This window comes from Anopheles gambiae, chromosome 2 (genome assembly GCF_943734735.2).
Source record: "Anopheles gambiae chromosome 2, idAnoGambNW_F1_1, whole genome shotgun sequence".
In the NCBI taxonomy this organism is placed as follows: Eukaryota; Metazoa; Arthropoda; class Insecta; order Diptera; family Culicidae; genus Anopheles; species Anopheles gambiae.
Window position 1 is genome coordinate 89,410,836 of NC_064601.1, and position 17,676 is coordinate 89,428,511.

General features: G+C 46.0%; 1 protein-coding gene across 2 annotated transcripts in view; it reads right to left on the bottom strand.

The window, feature by feature from the left end:
* LOC1276442 (G protein alpha o subunit) overlaps positions 1-17,676 on the bottom strand; it is a 68,515-nt gene that overhangs the window by 41,252 nt on the left and 9,587 nt on the right. Inside the window, exons 1-3 of one of the 2 annotated variants that reach the window (XM_061640704.1) lie at positions 14,841-14,969; positions 2,530-3,209; positions 288-330 (exon numbers count right to left, since the gene is read on the bottom strand). In XM_061640704.1, coding sequence (XP_061496688.1) covers positions 288-330; positions 2,530-2,647 — 161 coding nt within the window. In that variant the 5' untranslated portion in view covers positions 2,648-3,209; positions 14,841-14,969. Of the gene's footprint in view, positions 1-287; positions 331-2,529; positions 3,210-14,840; positions 14,970-17,676 lie in introns of those variants that run through there. The other variant, XM_061640705.1, reaches the window with a different exon arrangement.

Below are 17,676 nucleotides of genomic sequence, written 5' to 3' on the forward strand. Positions count from 1 at the left end.
TAAAGACAAAGCAATCGGTGGGTAATGTGAGGGTTCAAAAAACAGAAAAAAGAAGGACGATATGTTTAGTTGTTTGCGCGAACAAAGGGATATAAAGAAAGTCAAGGACTTGTTTAGCGTTAACCATCGGGAAGTGTGTGAAAGTACGGCAACTTGGAGATGGATTTATTATTTTATGGAAGTCTACGTTTAGCTTTGACTGTCAAACAAGTTTGCAGATTAGGAACGCATCTAAACACCTTCACCAAGACTAATGTAAAAATATATTCATTATAACCACTACTTACTTCATCTGTTTAACGATTGTACTTTTTCCCGATTCGCCAGCGCCTGGAAAGAAATGAAAACAAAATAATGTTTATTATAATTATGCAAAATACACAGGAAATAAGTTCTATAATTAGAACGAAAGAATAAACCACTGAGCCGTTTTGCAAACGTAGGTATAATGCAGAGGAAAACTCCTCTTTAGAGCGTTATTAATTCATTCCAGCGAAATTACTCTCTGTCTGGGATAAAATTAACATCTGAGGCACAATCGAGTTTATGCTCCGCCGCATTATCCACTCTCCTGCACAGGGAGGACCGGACACTCCGCTCATCGACACCGGCAACCCCCACACACACACCCACACTCGGGACGAAATAAATGGAAGAAATGCTTTGCATTATTAAAACTTCATCCGTAAGTGCGCAATAAAACTCTCACGCGCTCCGCCCCTGGAGCCCTGGAGGATAAGAAGTTTGAGTTTTTGAGTGGTGCAAGAGATGAAATTCCAACAGCCGACAGTTTGTCCGTTGTTGTGTAATATTTGCCGCTTATACTAAAGCAAGATCAAGCCCTAGAGGAACGCCAAACCAAATGGGTGCGTGCGAGAGAGTGTGTGTAGTGCAAATTTTACTTTAGCAAATAAATAACGGCCACCAAATGAACCACAGGCAACAGGGAGGCAACAAACAACAAACGGGAAAATCTCTACACACAATCTTGCACAACAACCGATCGAGAGTTGACGTCATTGTACCCAGTGTACCCATGGCGCCCGGTATCAATGGTTCGATTTTGCACCAGGTCTCTCCGTTTGCTTTTCTCCGATTCAAAGCCGTGTGTGAGCTTCTCCCATTCATACCCATTGTTAGTCTGGTGGTGGGGGAGGAAAAGTTTACAGAAGCTCTGTTAAGGAAGAAGACGAGAAAATCCCACAATCAATGCGAAACGACCCACGACCAGAATATCGACTGTTTGAATAAAACCAGAGCGCGTGAAAGGGGGGTGTTTTTCTGTGGAGATAAATATTTAAACAGCCATTTTCTCCAGCGTCGTCCAGAAATAAAACAGTAACGGAGCAAATTGCACACCAACAATGAGAACAAAAATGAAGAGTTATCGTTGTTCATTACCAATCTCAAACACCACAAGGTTAGTAGCTCGCGCAGAAGAGGCAAGCATGAGAATGGTTCTTAACGCACCCGCGCCATCTAGTGGCAAAACTGTTGAACTCGGAGAGTAGAGAAAGTGTGCACTGCTTACCTCAGCGCTCTTACACTAAAACCGTTGTAGAGTGAGAGATAAACCTCAGAGCACTGTAAGAGGGGACACCGACGACGGGTAAGTGTTTTCCAATCGAAATTCGCCTACGACGGACTAAATCCCGGACGACCGCAGGAGTTCGAAGTGTTTACAATAACGCTGAATGAGCGCGATCGCTGGAAGGTCTGGCGTGGCACGAATCATCCCACCAGCAACGCCCGAATCGTACCACCAGCCAACAACAATATTCGGTAGGTTTGTGGGGCTAAATTTAGAAAATCACTGCGTTCGAACACTGTGGCATCGAACATGTTGTTTATGGGTTGTATGTTTTTTTTCGTCTGTTTTCATTCGGAATCGTTTTTTGTTCACTTTCCCCCGCTGCCAGATGCTGCCAACCTCTTCCCACCCCGCTAGGTTTGCCACCAGCGAAGAATCCATAGACCAAGGCGTCAAAATTGGAGGTAAACCGGATAAGCGGAGTACGTGGTTGGGGTGAGATCATGGCACCCGCAACTCTTACCAAATCAATTGCAATTCGTGTGATTGGAAGTGGATACACATACACACACACTGACAAAAACACTCTCCACGCTACGTGCGAATAATAGACCATGGAAACCCGCTGGCGGCATCTGCCGATGGGATCTGGCGAGGGTCTGGGAAATGCTTCGAGATACATTGTAGCATCGATGTCTAGAGCAAAGAAGTGAACAGTAATTACCCACTGCACACTTTTCAATACTTAATCGAAACGATGTAGCACGAGACTGAGAGCTGGTCTTTCAAATAAATATTGGACACGCTCCAAAAAACCCCCAGAGTTGTTAACCAGCTCGAAGTACATTAATTATGGCACAGATACAAGACCCCTTTTCCGTCCCACTTTTTATGGCGATGACTACAATCTTCAATAATAAAATAACAAAATAACTTCACGAAAAAGGGTTATATTCGCGATGAATAATTCACACCACATTTTCTTTCCACTCCCTTACCGAGCAGTAACAGTTTGATGTCCTTGGCCGCCTGGATGCCGTCCTCCTTGAGATTGCGCTCGATCAGGCGGCTCCTAGCGGCGGCAGCCCGTTCCTCAGCCGACTGTGCGCACCCCATAATGCGTATCGCTTCCGTGCAGAACGTTTTGAAGGTTTGTTGTCGGTTCGGCCAAAGGGGTTTGGCCAAACGAGAATCACAGCTGGGAAAAAGGGGGGGAAGTAGAAACTGCGCGCGCCTTTATGTACGTACTAAAGCAACTGCAACCGCAAACCGGGGAAGGGTGTGCCGGTGGCTAGACGATCGTGCGAGAAAACACCGGGACACAGGTGAGGGCGGACTGAGTACTGAAAGGGAAGTTCAGCTTGGTGGCTTCTGCTGCTGCCACACTCACACACACACACACATACACAACGAAGACGCTCCAACACAACACTGCTTTTCACACTGCTAAACGGGGCGAGCTGGCGCACACAAACTCACACACACATACACACACCGCTACACAGAAGAGACTTGTATGCTAGGCACGCCGCCAGCTACTACCTGCTGCTAGTGTCTGCCAGTGAACACTTTCCTTCGCTCGCTCGCACACACATACAACACACCGCGGCACACGTGTCGATCACGATGATCACTCTCCACTTTAGCGGCGCCGTGTTTGGTTATGCGCTACAATTTCCTAGAGAAGGAGATGAAAAATAGGATATTTTAAGGATATTTTCTGTAACACGAAACACTACCGAGGGCATTCAACTGGGGAGCAATGTTTTATGTTGCTATAATTTCGATCCGCTTTTTTTTTTTGGTTTGTTCTTTCTTCAAAGTCTCCACTTCACTCTGTGTTTGGATGCTGATAAAGGGAAAGCGAGAAGGAAATTGCAGTATCCCCAGTAGCAGCCATTTTACGAGACGCTCACAGACACTTGAGACATCATAAAAATGGGATGGAAAACACACATTTCCCCTTGGATTTCGCTCGGTGCGCGGTGCTTAGCACGCCCCGTCCTGAGATGCCGTGTCCTTTTACGGGCACAACAAGACGACGCTATCCGATGCCAGTAGGTGTTGTTTTTGCGAAAACTGTAGTCTTTTTGTTCTCTCTCGCTCTATTTTCCCGTTCCTTGAGCACTGGAAAGCGAACCGGTGGTTATCTTCTTCGGAAAGATGATTGTCTCTGCACCACAACCTACACACACCCACACATTAATGTTCACTAAAATATTCACTTCACTGCTTTTGGGTCACCCGCATTTGACCGCTCGTTATTGCTCGCCCCGTCCCATCCAAACGCCCCCTTTTTTGGTTGCTGCAGACCGAACGCCGTAGCCGAACTTTTGAAGCACTGTGTGGATGCAGCGGCGGCGGCGGCGGCTGCTGTGTGGTCAAGCATAATGGGAGTATGATGATTATGATTTTACATCACCATGTTATGTGTCACCGTGGACATACCGTCCCGCGCACCCGCACCATCCCAGGACAGCCGAGCTGATGATGGGGCGATGAAATGCTGCCAAAAACAACACAACTATGCGGCTCGTAAATCTCACGTTTTTTTTTTTGCCTCACGAAACCAACACACTGCCCCGCCCGGTGAAGCGGTGGCCCCCGGACGAGATGGCCTTTTTCGGTTGGCTGGACCATTAATGAATGATTTATTGATGTCCATCCAACGGGATGGCCGTACGCTGCTACAGAGAGGTATGGCAGTACACGGGGTCAGGATATACACGCAGGATCGTAGGCTTCTTTCATCTCAAGTGCGATATCGATTAACGAAGCGAAACGAACGATGCTGATGATGATGGAGTAGCTTTCAACGTTTTCTTCTTTGCGGGTGTGTGAGTGTGATAGTTTCATTTACGCGTAAAAGAGATTGTGCAAACCATTACAAGATAAACATATGTTCGAGGAAATTTGGGGATTGATTCGAAATTTTCGTTTAGTTTTAATGGACAAGATAAACAGAGTTCATATTTACTATTCCCTAAGAATAACATACAAAGCTTCGTTTCTCATCCGTAAAATTCAATTTCAAAATTGTCGATTGTGTAGTTTCCATTAATGGAATCTTTTCCATTTTTAGACCGTAGGCTGAAATTTCAGCCTGGCAGCTGTCTAGCAAATATCGAGCAGCTGTCAAGGTGAGTATAATATACAGGTGGGCTTATCCCAAGGTGTATGTATTTGGAAGGTTGATTTTTGTCACATTTGCAGGATCTGAACGACTGAACATCCAATTTTGTTTCGATACAACATTTTCGATGAGAAGACCACTGTCTGCTACGTATGTGCTGCTAAGAAAAACGATCCGGTCCTATGGTAATTCATTTCACCCTTTTAGTCAAAGCTTTTTTTATTTAGAAATTAGTTGTCAAACTATATGGGACGAGACCTCCTGGTCTACATACACTTTGGTTCTAGATTCCACCACCTGATCTCTTTCATGCACCTTGGGATGAATGTAAACCACCTTGTTTAGACATTTTTCAAGCAGATACTCAAATCTAATTCTAGCTTGGAGGCTGAAATAATCTAGGCTGAACATCGCAGGCTAGTTTGATGTGTGGTTTTGTATGGCTTGTTGACATGATTTCAGTCACCAACTGTCAAACTCCATATAAAAAAGCTGGCTAGTACTGTGAAAGGCCCCAATATTGGTAGGATATATATTTAAACGTTTTTTGATTTGCTGACTTAGCTTGAGGAACCAAATGGATTTTCCTAATATCTTACCATCTTGCAATGGCAAAGCAACTCGAAAAAGTATGCCAACTGTCCTAACTGCCAAACCCTCTATAAAGTGTAAGGAATAGCGCATTATATTTGCAACACAAACAACACTCTGTTCAAAGCCCCTACAAAACGATCTTCTACGGTATGATGTAGCGTGCGGATGCTACATCACACATAAGGCGTTGGTGTACCATCATCGCTCATTCGCTTAACCTAAAAACTTCACTCAATCAATACTCGGTTGTAGGGCGTATCACACCCAAGTTACCGAGCCTTTGACAGACAAGTACTAGTCACTAAGCGGTGGTACAACGTCTTGTACAGCCCAGCACCCCAGCAACAGCCCAGACGTCTGCGGGCGGTTCGTGTTCGTACAAAACAGGACGCCCCCTAAAAAAGCGCGGGCCACCTTCTCGAAACAACCAAAAATAATACAAATAAAAAAAACCCACTCACTAAACGCAATCCGAACCAAAAAAAAAGGCACCAAAAGCCATGGGTTTTGCCCGAAATTGCAAACGGGCTCATTATTTTTAGGAATCTGGTAACTGAAAATTGACTGGCCGGCGTGGAGCTGTAAGGGAAAATAATATAAATCGGGGTAAAACAACAAGCAAGACCACAACCATCCATTCATCGCGCTGGAGAGCCGTGCTCGATCCGAGTGGATGACGGGTTGTGGGGATTTCCTGCACGCGCTAAGGACTCGGCGACATGCAAATATAATTCATATTTTTGTCGCTTACCCGCCCTTTCTTTCTCACCTTCGCCTTTTGCTCTTATTTCTTTCGATTTATTCACCCACAGCCACAGTGTGGAAAAACAATAAAACAACCCCTCGGCAAATGTTCCCCATCGTGGCCCGTTTAGCTTATCGAACTGGGTAGACGCTGCTAAACGGTCACACGCGGCTCTCTTACTCTCTCGCTCTCGCTTTCGGGACAGGCCGTTGCCTTTCTATTGCGCATGAACGTTGCAATTTTCGCTACTGGGGATTTCCATCCATCGTGAAAATCGTACCACAAACACGTGTACAGCTTTTCCCTACCGTAGGGACCCAGTTTTCAAACTGACGGTTTAGGGCTTGCTATTTCATATTGTCGCCAAAAGCTCGTTTTAGAGAAGGAAAATATTGAACCCTTAAAAAAGACAACAAACGCTAACAACACTCTGGAAACAACATCCAGAAACAATAATGTACGTTCCAGAACAATCGCTTGGCAGCCGAAAACGAACAACCGATTAACACTAAATCCATCGATCTGCTCCAAACGGAAGTCAATTCCATTTATAGACCCCCGGTTTTTAGTGTCTCGCCGGGCCGGGGAGGGCGGTGGTATTGATCTGCCAGAGGGGACGGCCCAATCAAGTTATTAATAGTGCGTCACACTACCTGACCGTTAGTGGGTCAACTGGTGAGCGAGCGGCATTTTTACCCCTATTCCCTTGTCGGCGTAACCGTATGTGAGAAAAAAGGATTCAGCGTTACATCCAACGTCGTCGCGCTATTATCGTCCCGAATGTTAGACATCCTGCTGCTCCGCTGTCAATCAGCGTTGATGCTTTATTTTTGGCCCCGTAACAATTTGTTGCCTAATTTCGAGCGACGGGTTAAATCGTTAAAAATAGCAGAAAGAGCATATTTATTAAGAAATTATCATCGTGCCCGCATTGCATATTTATTGTGACGCATTAATTTTGTTATTGCATCAAGTTCAAGGGGCATTAAAATAGCAATTCAAATGATTACAGCTTACTGGAAAGATCGTTTCGAACGTTTCGTCAGTCATGAAAAATGCACTTAAAAAATGCCTTTTGTGTTTGGCCCAACTTGTCGGCGTAACCCGAGACTCGCCAATTGAGCGCTCGGTTGAGTGCTGCACAACGCTTGAGTATGCTCGCAATTAATCGCCGCTACAACGCCAAGCATCTGCAGCATCAAGAAGCGCTAATAATAAATTATGCACACCAATAACCTGCCTCCACCTATCGCTCCCCCGATCGCACCCCAAAAATCGAAATCATCGCGCCCGTCCCGACAGAGATCCCCCCGCGCTGAAACCCGATGGAGACGCTTGGTGGCTGGTAGAGCAAATTGCGCGCTACCTGCCGGGCATCGCCCCCGAAAAAGAAGCCACATCGAGGGCCAGAAAATGGAAGACGCACACACATTATTCCTTTCATCCTTTCTTTCGGCTTTCAATCCCTCCGGGTAATACCCGACTTCGCATGCCATTCGCCGTTTTATTACGACTGCAGTGGGGAGCATTACGTTGGTGCTGCCGCACGTGTATATTGTTGGAAGCTTTTTTTCCATTCACAGCCTTATAATACAAATGGAACACCACTGCTTAACGTAACACGGATCGGATCGGTTCAGAAAGGATACAGCAAAAAAAAAAACGGGGCCCCATACTCCGCTGGGTGGGCTTATTTTAGGAATCAACTCCCATTTTCATCCTTTCTTTTCGCTTTTTTGCGCGGTGCAGACGGTGCGTAATCAGGAAAAGCTGTGTACGCAACGGGGGCACACACTCACACACACACACACACACACACACACACACACACACACACACACACACACACCTCCTGCGCAAATTGGGCACTACACGGGTAGGGTGGTTTTGCGTGTATACACTCGCCGCCTTGCGCCAGATTGCTTCTTATCATTAACGAACGCTCTCTGGAGTTTCTGTGGCGCTTCTCTCGCCCAAGACACGTCTCGTCAGCTCGGGTAGGTGGGTGGGACACTGCTCGAGCTCCGAAAAACGAATACTTTATGAGATTTCAGCGGTAGCGTATAGCAACAACAACAAAAAACCCACACACACACACACAGTTCGTGCGTAAGTGGAAGCTTACACCAATTGGAATGAGAATGGATGTAGATGAAAAACACACACACACATACACGCGCAAGATTGGATAAACGAAACTTCCCTTTTGCACGGTTGGTTTGGCAAGTTTGCTTTCAATTTTGACCTTGAGCAGCAAAAAGCAGTAGAGCTCGTTTCCAAAAGAGTCTCGTTTGTTTGTATGCGTGTGTGTTTGTGCGCTAGAGTGTAAAAAGCACTTTTACACTCTTCTTGCTAGGGCGGATGCTGCTGTTCCACCCTTCTCATGGAAAGTTTGAGTTCAAAGCGATATGATAAAGTGTTTCGCTGGAGTAGAAAGTTGGAAGAAATCCCCCCCAGTTTTCTCAGAAGCAAGGAGTTGCTTTTAGAAAGGCAGGCTAAACTTACATCCTTACCGATTTCGACCATAAGAAACCCAAAGAAAGGAAAGAAAACGAAGCCTGCCAATGAAGTAAAACTACTTTCAAGCGAACAAAAAAATATATCCAACTTTCTCTGCTGACGTCCCTTCTGTGTCCTTCTACGCACCACAGAAGTGAAAGTTTTGTGTATACTGCTCCTCTTATCCCTTACTGTGAGAGCGTGTGTGTGTGTGTGAGTGTGAGTGTGAACGCTTTTCTTTATCTCATTACAGCACAATCTCTGATTCCCAGTAGCAATCAAACCCACGTAATAGCCCCGCCGTTTGGCAGGATAGAAAATAGAAGAAAAAAATCCCCAACTAGCATCCAGCGAAGAAAATTTCCACTCGCTCTCTCTTCCACTCTCTCTCTCTCTCTCTCATACACACTTACACACCCACTTATTTACACTCAAGCTTCACTCTCTTTTTCTCAGCTCCAATGGCTACCCCCATGGGGTAGGTTTCTCTCACCGATGGCGAGACTCTCCAGATTGCGTTTTCTTTAACGATTGTAATCCGCTCCGACCAACATCCAGCCTCCCTGTTACACAAATACGTTTGAGCAACGAGCATTCGTACTACAAAATAGCACTTTTAACACACACAAACACGGGCAAGGGATGGAGACAGCTTTTGCGGGCAGCACACGGGGAGAAGAGTTTGAACACATTCTAACGACTCTTGTTGTGCCACCGAAAGCAGCTTACTTCGAACCATTCGGACACACGCTCTGGAAGTTTGTCCTCTGCGCTGGAAGAAGGTGTTTTTGCAACCGAGATGAACCCGATATGATTAAGCCACTAAAGAGTACGGGTTTCGGGACGGAGTTTGTCAAACAGAAGGAAAAAGGAAATTGGGTGTCCATGGGGTTTTTTTTTGCAGATTGGGATGTTTGGGAGATAAGATTTGCGACAACTGCTGGATGCGATTTGTTTTACACAGTTGTGACAGAACAAACAAACGACCAAAGCACCGAAAAGGGACCAAATTCAAGCAGCAAAGGCACCGAAGATAAGCTTTTGCTGAGTTTTATGCAGCAAAGAGAAGGACAACAATTGAAAAAGGGATACAATTTAGAGCCAACAAAGAAACAGAAATGACTAAAAATAAAAGGGCCGCTTTTTGGAGAAACCTCTCGAAACAGCTATAATTACCATCTTGATAGGTTATATTTTGAAGTTTTCTTGTATAGTCCACACAAAAATAGCTGCAACCCCCTTGACAAACAGAGCAGTTGGGGAGACCCAACGGTTCTCGACGCGCTAATGATACGGAGAACATTTACGGCTTCCATCTTTGTGGCCAAAACGATCTGCAATCTGATGAGACCAATGGAGACCACACACAGCATTGGAACAGCCATGTTTTCCACAGATCAAGACCGTACAACAGGTGTGGTGTGTGCGATGATGGTGTTTCGTGATTTTGCAACTACGCCAAATTCCTGGGAAATAGCTCGGAACAGGCACCGAACGCTGGTCAGCGATGGTGAAACCAATCGATGGGAGAGTGGAACTTTTCCAGCAATAATTGAAGGCCAACGAAAACCTTGAACATTAGCACCAAAGCGTTAGTTCCGGGACGGAGGGAGTTTTGATAACTTGGCAAGCGAGATTTGGGTGCTATCAATGTTTAAGAAATAATCTAAAATCTCTATTATTATTCCGAATTTTACATTCTTTTATAGATAAAAGAAGTGAAATGAAAATAGAACTCCCCAAAATGATCCGCCTCTACTTCATCAATAGCAACAGCAAGCCGGCACCAGACAAAAAAGCAACTCCTTCTGCTTCTGCCAGTCTTCCCCGTAGCCCTATTTCTGGCACGGGTGCAACAAAGCGGCCCAGAGCGAGTACACGACTTTTGGCACCAACCAACCGACACACCGTTTCTTCTCGATTGCATTTGCACCCATCCGGCACAGCAATAGAGAGGGGATCGGAAACTAAGGGTAGAAACTGCAGCCCAACACGATGCAACAGATAAACCACCCATTCCATCCAACCGGGCCCGGAAACTGTTGCCAGCCCGCCGCACGCTGGACACACCAGACGGAAGTTATCTCTTTCCACGTCGTACATCGTCGTGTGTGTGTCTGTAATCGGGTGCTCTGGACAATGTCGGACAGCGGATGTACGCCCTCGCACCTCAATCGACCACCCACGGGGAGCGTGTCGACAAACGCGATTGCACTACCGTCCCGGCAACGGCAGCGAATGCAACAGGAACACACACCGTATAGCACCACCACCCGCGTTCGACATAGATTTTGGAACAGAGCCACACCTTATCAACACACACAGAAAAGGGTGGTGAAAGAGCAACCAGCAGACCATCACCAGGCATAGGAAACTGGCGGCCACCGGTCGGTTGCCGGTTTGGTCACTACACTACGGTGGCAGGCGCAAAGCCATTTTTATCCACTTGCACAGACACATACATACACACTGGACCGGAAAATCGATTACGGTGTGCACTTTGTGGACAAAATTCAATCTATTAAGCCTGGCATTGGGTGGATGGGTGCGCGTTTATAAATAAATAACTAAGTGCGGCACTGCTACTGGCCGGGACCTACCAGCTTGTAAACCTGCATATCTACCATGTTCCGGTGCTTCTGATAGCGCACGGCTCTGTTGGGGTTAGAGTTGGTTTGCATTTTGTTTAAACCTTTACAAGATAAATGAATTATGCCCAATCAGCTATATCTAAATTGCAACTGCGGAAAACTGGCCGCAACAAACATGTAATTAGGTAGTTAAATTTTAGCATGAATTGTTTTGTTCCAGCGGATTGTTTTTACCTAACAAGTATATCCTATTTAAGGCAGAGTTTCGTGGTATTTATGTCTTATAATCCCATTTGTTCTATTATAAATTTTCGCCTAAAAATGAACTAAGGTTAACTTCTTGCTTCTTAAAAAAACTACTGGTAACAATTTGCAGCATAATACCGCAGAATATAGTCTGTCTGTAGTCTGTGTGTCTATCAATTTAACTGCATTTGGGAGAAAACTATCCTGAACTAGAATTAGACCACATTGGGGACTGTAGTAGTACTACTATCACGACAAAATATACCCTCAAATAGTTTAGGATTTTGCCTACTTCCACCAACTAAAACATAGTCTTATTCTTGCTCCATATACACACACTGCTCAAATTATTAAACCTGGTTAATTGTTTGAAAAACAGATATACACTGGTACACTGATAAAGATTAGAACTCACGCCGTGCAGATCGTAAAACCAAGCGCTTTGACTCACGGCCATGAAGCCACGCTGCAGAAAGCATGCAAAGAAGCTATATATATACAGCAAAAAAAGTACTTTTTCTTCCAAATCATTGTATCTCATGAAAAGACATAACTAAATACACGTTGTTTTGCAAGCAAAAATGTGTCTGATTTCGAATCCAATGCTAATTTCTTGGACATCTTCCTTTTGCATGTTACGATTTTACTGTCATGCTGTGCCTGCCACTATAGCTGCCATAAATTGACCATGACAGTTTGTTGTTCTTTGACAGACAGCAGACACTAACTGGTACATCTACTTGTTGGGAGTTTTATGCACAATTGCAGAGCATTTGTATTACTTCTCATAACAAGCTCCCGTGTGACCATCATCCCCGTCAGTACATTTTCACTCAATGGTGCACAAACGCGTTGTTTCCACAGCGTGTGCAAATGCTGCAGCAGTCGAAAAATAACAAGTCATGACACCAATTAATGCTTTGCTACGCGGTAAGTTATGATTTATCCTGGATGTCCAGAGTGTCCAGATAAAATTGTCACGAAACAAAAGCAGCAGCACAAGGATGAAATGAGCTGCAAAAAAGGGTGACCTTTAATAAAAGAAATGAACCGGAACTGCTACAATGGCAAGCGCCAGCAAACTGGCAGCTCTTATCAGAGCTTTTGTCCTTCAAAAATATCCTTCCAGCATCACCAGCCCTGAACGGTGTACACACCATCGCGTAGGCTCCGTGTGTGTGTGTCCGTGGATACTGTTGCTCCAGGGAGGATAGAAAACAGACAACTGTGATGTGTGTATGAGTGTGGCAGGGAGAATATTGCTGCTGGACCACAGCAGAAGTAGCAGCATCACCAGCTTCACCGATGGGGGCGCCCACCGGATCCGGATGCGAATGGCTGCGGGAGTAACGGAAGCTTCAAGAGCGAATGAAATAACGAACGTTTGCTCCTCTTTGCACCTTGCGGTTGTCTCAGTGTGTGTGTGTGCGCTCTGAGAAGAGCGGAAAAATCGATACTTCTTTCTCTTATTCCGTGTGCAAAACGGAAATCCCCGTTTTGGGGTTGTATTTGTGCGCTTATGTTAGAAGATGAGTTTGGTTTGTACTTCTTCATTGGTTTTGGATTCACTGAAAGTTTTGTTGTTTCTGTTGGTCATTTTTCGCAACGTTAGGGACATTCCCAAACCTTCCATCATCTTACTAAACCAGCTTCACACACGCGCTCTCTCTCTTGCTCTCTAGGTAGGCGCACACATACAAGCAAGAGCGCACGGTCTACTAGAGATGATGGGCAAAGTGCAAAGGCTCCCTGGCCCCCTTCGTTCGGAGGCAGGACGACGCGATTGCGCGCACATTTACTCACGCACACGAGCGGGCTGACAGGCACACACATACAAATGCAGGATTCGCAGGAGGGTTGAAAGATTTGCCTTTCCGTCCCTCCTGCTACTGTCTGTGCGCGTTGGGATGGTGTAAGAGCACACACACACCACCGTAAGCACGAGCGTTAACTGCGAATTTCGTTGCACACAACGATAGGCGTGAAAACACAACTCGTACGTACACGTATCGCGTGGAGATAAGAGATTTATCTTAAATGCTTGCTTTTGCTGCGTTCTTCACAAATTAGTGAAGCGAAATGTTGAATCACTTCAATCGAAAGCCCCGAATTGTAGAAGCATAAATCAATGATGCGCACCGATTAGAGCTAAGGTAACAGAGGAGACACGTAGCCTCGCATCATCAGCCATCACCTCTACCGTAGAGTAAAGGAACGCACACACGAGCGCTCATTCATATTGCCCATTATTGCACACAGTAATTTTTCATCTTCATTTTTCCTTTGAATTTCCCTCGGTTTGCTTCGTTTTTCCCCACTGCACTGTAGACGACAACTAGCACCCAAATAAATCCGTACGTCTTTCGGCATCATTAACACATCATCTTTCTTGCCTGGCTGCCACATCGGTTAGGGGCAACGGTAGCGTAGCGTAGAGCCGTTGATGGACAACACACATACATGCACACATATCTCGAGGTGGATTCTATTTTCCACGAATACATTTTTCCTTCTTTTTGGTGTGCGGAAAATTTGTCACTCAAAAATATCGGTCATCATATATCGTCATCATGCCTCTGTGTATGGAAAGATGAAGTGAACCTAACAAGAAAAAATCTCCCCAAACACACACACACGCACACTCACTCACTAACACAACCACATGTGCACAGTGTCACGGGCAGCCGAGCGTTTTCACGCACGCACGATACGGCGCTGCTCTGGTGGAGAGTTTTTCCATCCACAATGTTAACCTAATGTGCGCACACACACACATACGTACACGGGCGTGTGCCTCTGGTGAGCAAGGTGTTGCCTTTTTCCAGATTTGTTTTCACAAGCAACAGTGCAACATTGTACAAAGCGCGAGAGAGAGACCGAGAGACAGAGATCTGCGAGGGACGATGGTGTTCTGGAAAATCATGAATCACACGCACTGCACGCACACACACACACACTACCCCACAAACGGTCACGGGCATTGGGGAATTGAAATTGATCTGTGCAAAATTTTCCTCCAAAAAACACACACACACATGCACGTACAAGCGCGGGGAAAAGCGCTAACCAACCACTCCCCACTGCCTGCCAACCCCCTTCTGCAAACGTTGGGGATCTTGGTAGAAAACTGTTAGAAAGCAGGCGTTGGTTTTTCCTTTCCGGTGGGAGTTGCCACAGCAGTTTCAGGGTACGATACGGTTCCCCAGCAATGAAATTTTCACATTTCCTTAGCAAGCAATCACAATTTCCACTGGCACCACGATACGCCCCTCTTATCCTTCCCCCACCCCCTTCCACCACGCTCCCTTTTTGTGCTCTCTTGGGTCACTTGCTTATCACAAAAGTGTCGGAATTATGCACCAATTTTCTTCACACAACTACACACACACACACACACACATACGGTCACGAGAATGCACGCACGCACGAGAAAAATCAGTCCCGTCAGACACCCCTCTGGAGCCGCCCTTGCGCTGGAAAACTGGGAATGAAAAGGCTCACCGTCGAACCACCACCCAGAAAAAAAGCTGTGGAGGAGCTAGTGCGCTGGTTGAGAACACTGATACCGTTCGTTGCTGCGCTCATCAACCACACTGGGGCAGTTTTGGGGCACGGCACAAGCCCGAACGATTCGCCCGGAGCAGGCGACGATAGCGAGCGCGCGCGCGAGAGAGACAGTGAGACAGTGAGAGTTAGAGCGCACTCCACAAATTGAGCAGTTCACCGCTCTTGCTCACACACTACCGTCTCACTAGCTCTTTTGCTCACCAGCTCATCTCATCTCAGAGCGACTCAGTGCAAGGGGGGAGGAGCGCGGGAGGATTTTTCCATTCTCCCAAATGGGAGGTTCTGTTTTTCTATTTTACGTTTTTTTTTTGCGATACGTTTTGCGAACGGTTTTTCGAACACCCAAAATGTTGTCACACGGACGGGACAATTCACTTCACTACTTTTGCATAAAACACTTTTCCAATTAGATCACAATGAATAAACTTACTCCGGTAAGCAAAGCTACAAAGCTACTATTAGCAAGCTCTTGCGTTACTTTCACTATTGGAAAATTGCCTTGTCCTATTGGAACCACGCATACACACGCCCGTACGCGAATATAGACGCAAAACGGATACGGGGGGGATTTTATTCAACAAATGTCCTCTCGTGCAGACCTCGAAAGCGAGTCCGCTTCTCTGGAAAAGTCTCGCCCTCGGATTCTTCTCTCGAGCTACCTCTCTAGGGGTTTTGCCAATGAGAGAGGACAGTGGGCCTTTTCTTTTTTTGAACGTTAGTTGTTATTCACGATAGAAGTAGCTGAATTATATTGATAAAACGAAACTAGTTATTTGTTACAATTGTCTTTTCTAATTTTTGGTTTTACAAAAACGTATTTCTTTACAATCTATTGCACACTGCGCTCAATAAAATTAGATTAAATTTCATTATACGTTGTCCCTTTGAAATTAATTGAGGCAAACTCTTTCCATGCTCAATACACGGCTTCTCACACGGCTCTCACCATTCACGCTTAGACTACGCTCCCTCTCTCACTCTCTTTCTCACGCTCGTGTGAAAAACAAAAGAAAAGCCAAGCACACCACCCGTTAAAACCGTCATCCGGAAAAGTGAGTTTTCCGCTCAATTTTCACCGAAACTCCCAGCGGGTTTTGCATGCAGACGGTGCGCGCATGCCCACTACGCACCGAAATTGCAGTGTCACACACCGCCTTTTTTCTTTCCGAGCGACCGCGAGAGAGCGAGCATGAACGCTGGAAGTCGGAACGGAAACACGGACCACCTCTTCCTCCGCCATTTCCCCCGTTTTCCTCGTAGCCCTTCTTATGCTCACAGATACACACACAGAGACAGTAAAAATCCTAATAAGGTTGAACGTGTGTTCGTGAGGGGGTTTTTAGTGTATTTGTACACGGTACGGGAGCACAAAGAGAGTGCAGAGGGGTCAGAGGTGGAAGGGTAAGGTGCTGATACCTACGCGCGATATTTTTCTTCTTCTTCTTTGGCAAAATAGGCAGGCACGTTAGCACACGCAAACACACAATAAGTAGAGGAGGGTAAAAAACGCACAACACCCTTCACCCAACAATCGCTCCACCGCTTGCCCGTGGGGCCGGATATCGTATTGCGCGAGATGCGAGCGTGAAATGAGAAGGGCTAAAGCACACACACACACATACAAACACACGGTTGGAGCTCGCAAGCGGAAGTACAAACGGTAGGACACATTTGGAGAAGCCATATCCGGAGCAAAAGGGCAAGAAGTGGGAAGGCGCATGAAAGGGGGGAAGCAGAGTTTGGGGACGAATCGCACGAACCGCAGCAGCAAAAACCGCCTATCCACAGTAAAGCTGGGTGGCCGCCCGCGTTTCACCCCATTGCTCGCAGCCTCTGCGAGAGCAGCTCTTAATAGGCACAGTGCGGGGCGGATTTTATCTACACCTCAAGCACAACACCTCCAATAGGAACTTACAATTGATGATACAATCGGCAAAGAGATTCTCTTTAAAGCACAAACCTAATGCGTTCAAATGATCTCAAAAAGCGGAGAAGTTTCCAGAAAAAAACAGCAAAAATTATCTTCTCGTTTCTCACATTTACCTTTCATACCTCGGTTCGGGCAACCAACACGCAATCCACACGGTGGTTGCTGCTTACCTTTCTGCAGTTGCATATAGCGCACACCTTATGGGCCACGGTTGGTGTGCGCTCATATTACACCACTTACAACAATGCCGAGTTCTGTCGACCAGGGTGCTGTGCTGGTGGTGGTGGAAGTGGTGGTGACCACCGGGTTCCTTCCGTCCGTTATCTCCAGTCTCCGGTGAACGGAATTCCGATGCCCCGACCGACACCCTCCCTTATAATTCACTATCAACACAATTGCAGCATCATCGCACCCGACCTGCAGCCACACAGACAGGGCGGCTCGTGAAAAGGGGTGTTGCGGGGTGGAATTTCAACAACATAATGTATAAGCAGCAATGCAGAGCATCACATCCAGAGGTTTATATGTGTGTGTGTGTGTGTCAATGGTTTGGGGTTGGGTCATTCATGAGCCAAAAAGGGGTGATGGAACACGTAAAAAAGTGTTCTGCTGTGTCTTTTCCCGACCGATGATGCGGAACGAATATTTAGCTTTGCTAACGTAACATAGAGAAACCTGGATATCGGATAATGTAAAGAAACTAGATTATAATTTTCGCTTATCGAAATTTCTCTCCTAGTTATCCATTTTCTGTCTTAAATTTCTGGAAGCTAAGTCATTGAACGGGTATGGGTTTAAGGGCTTATAGGTTTAACGTTTGACAAAATTTGTCGATTTTCC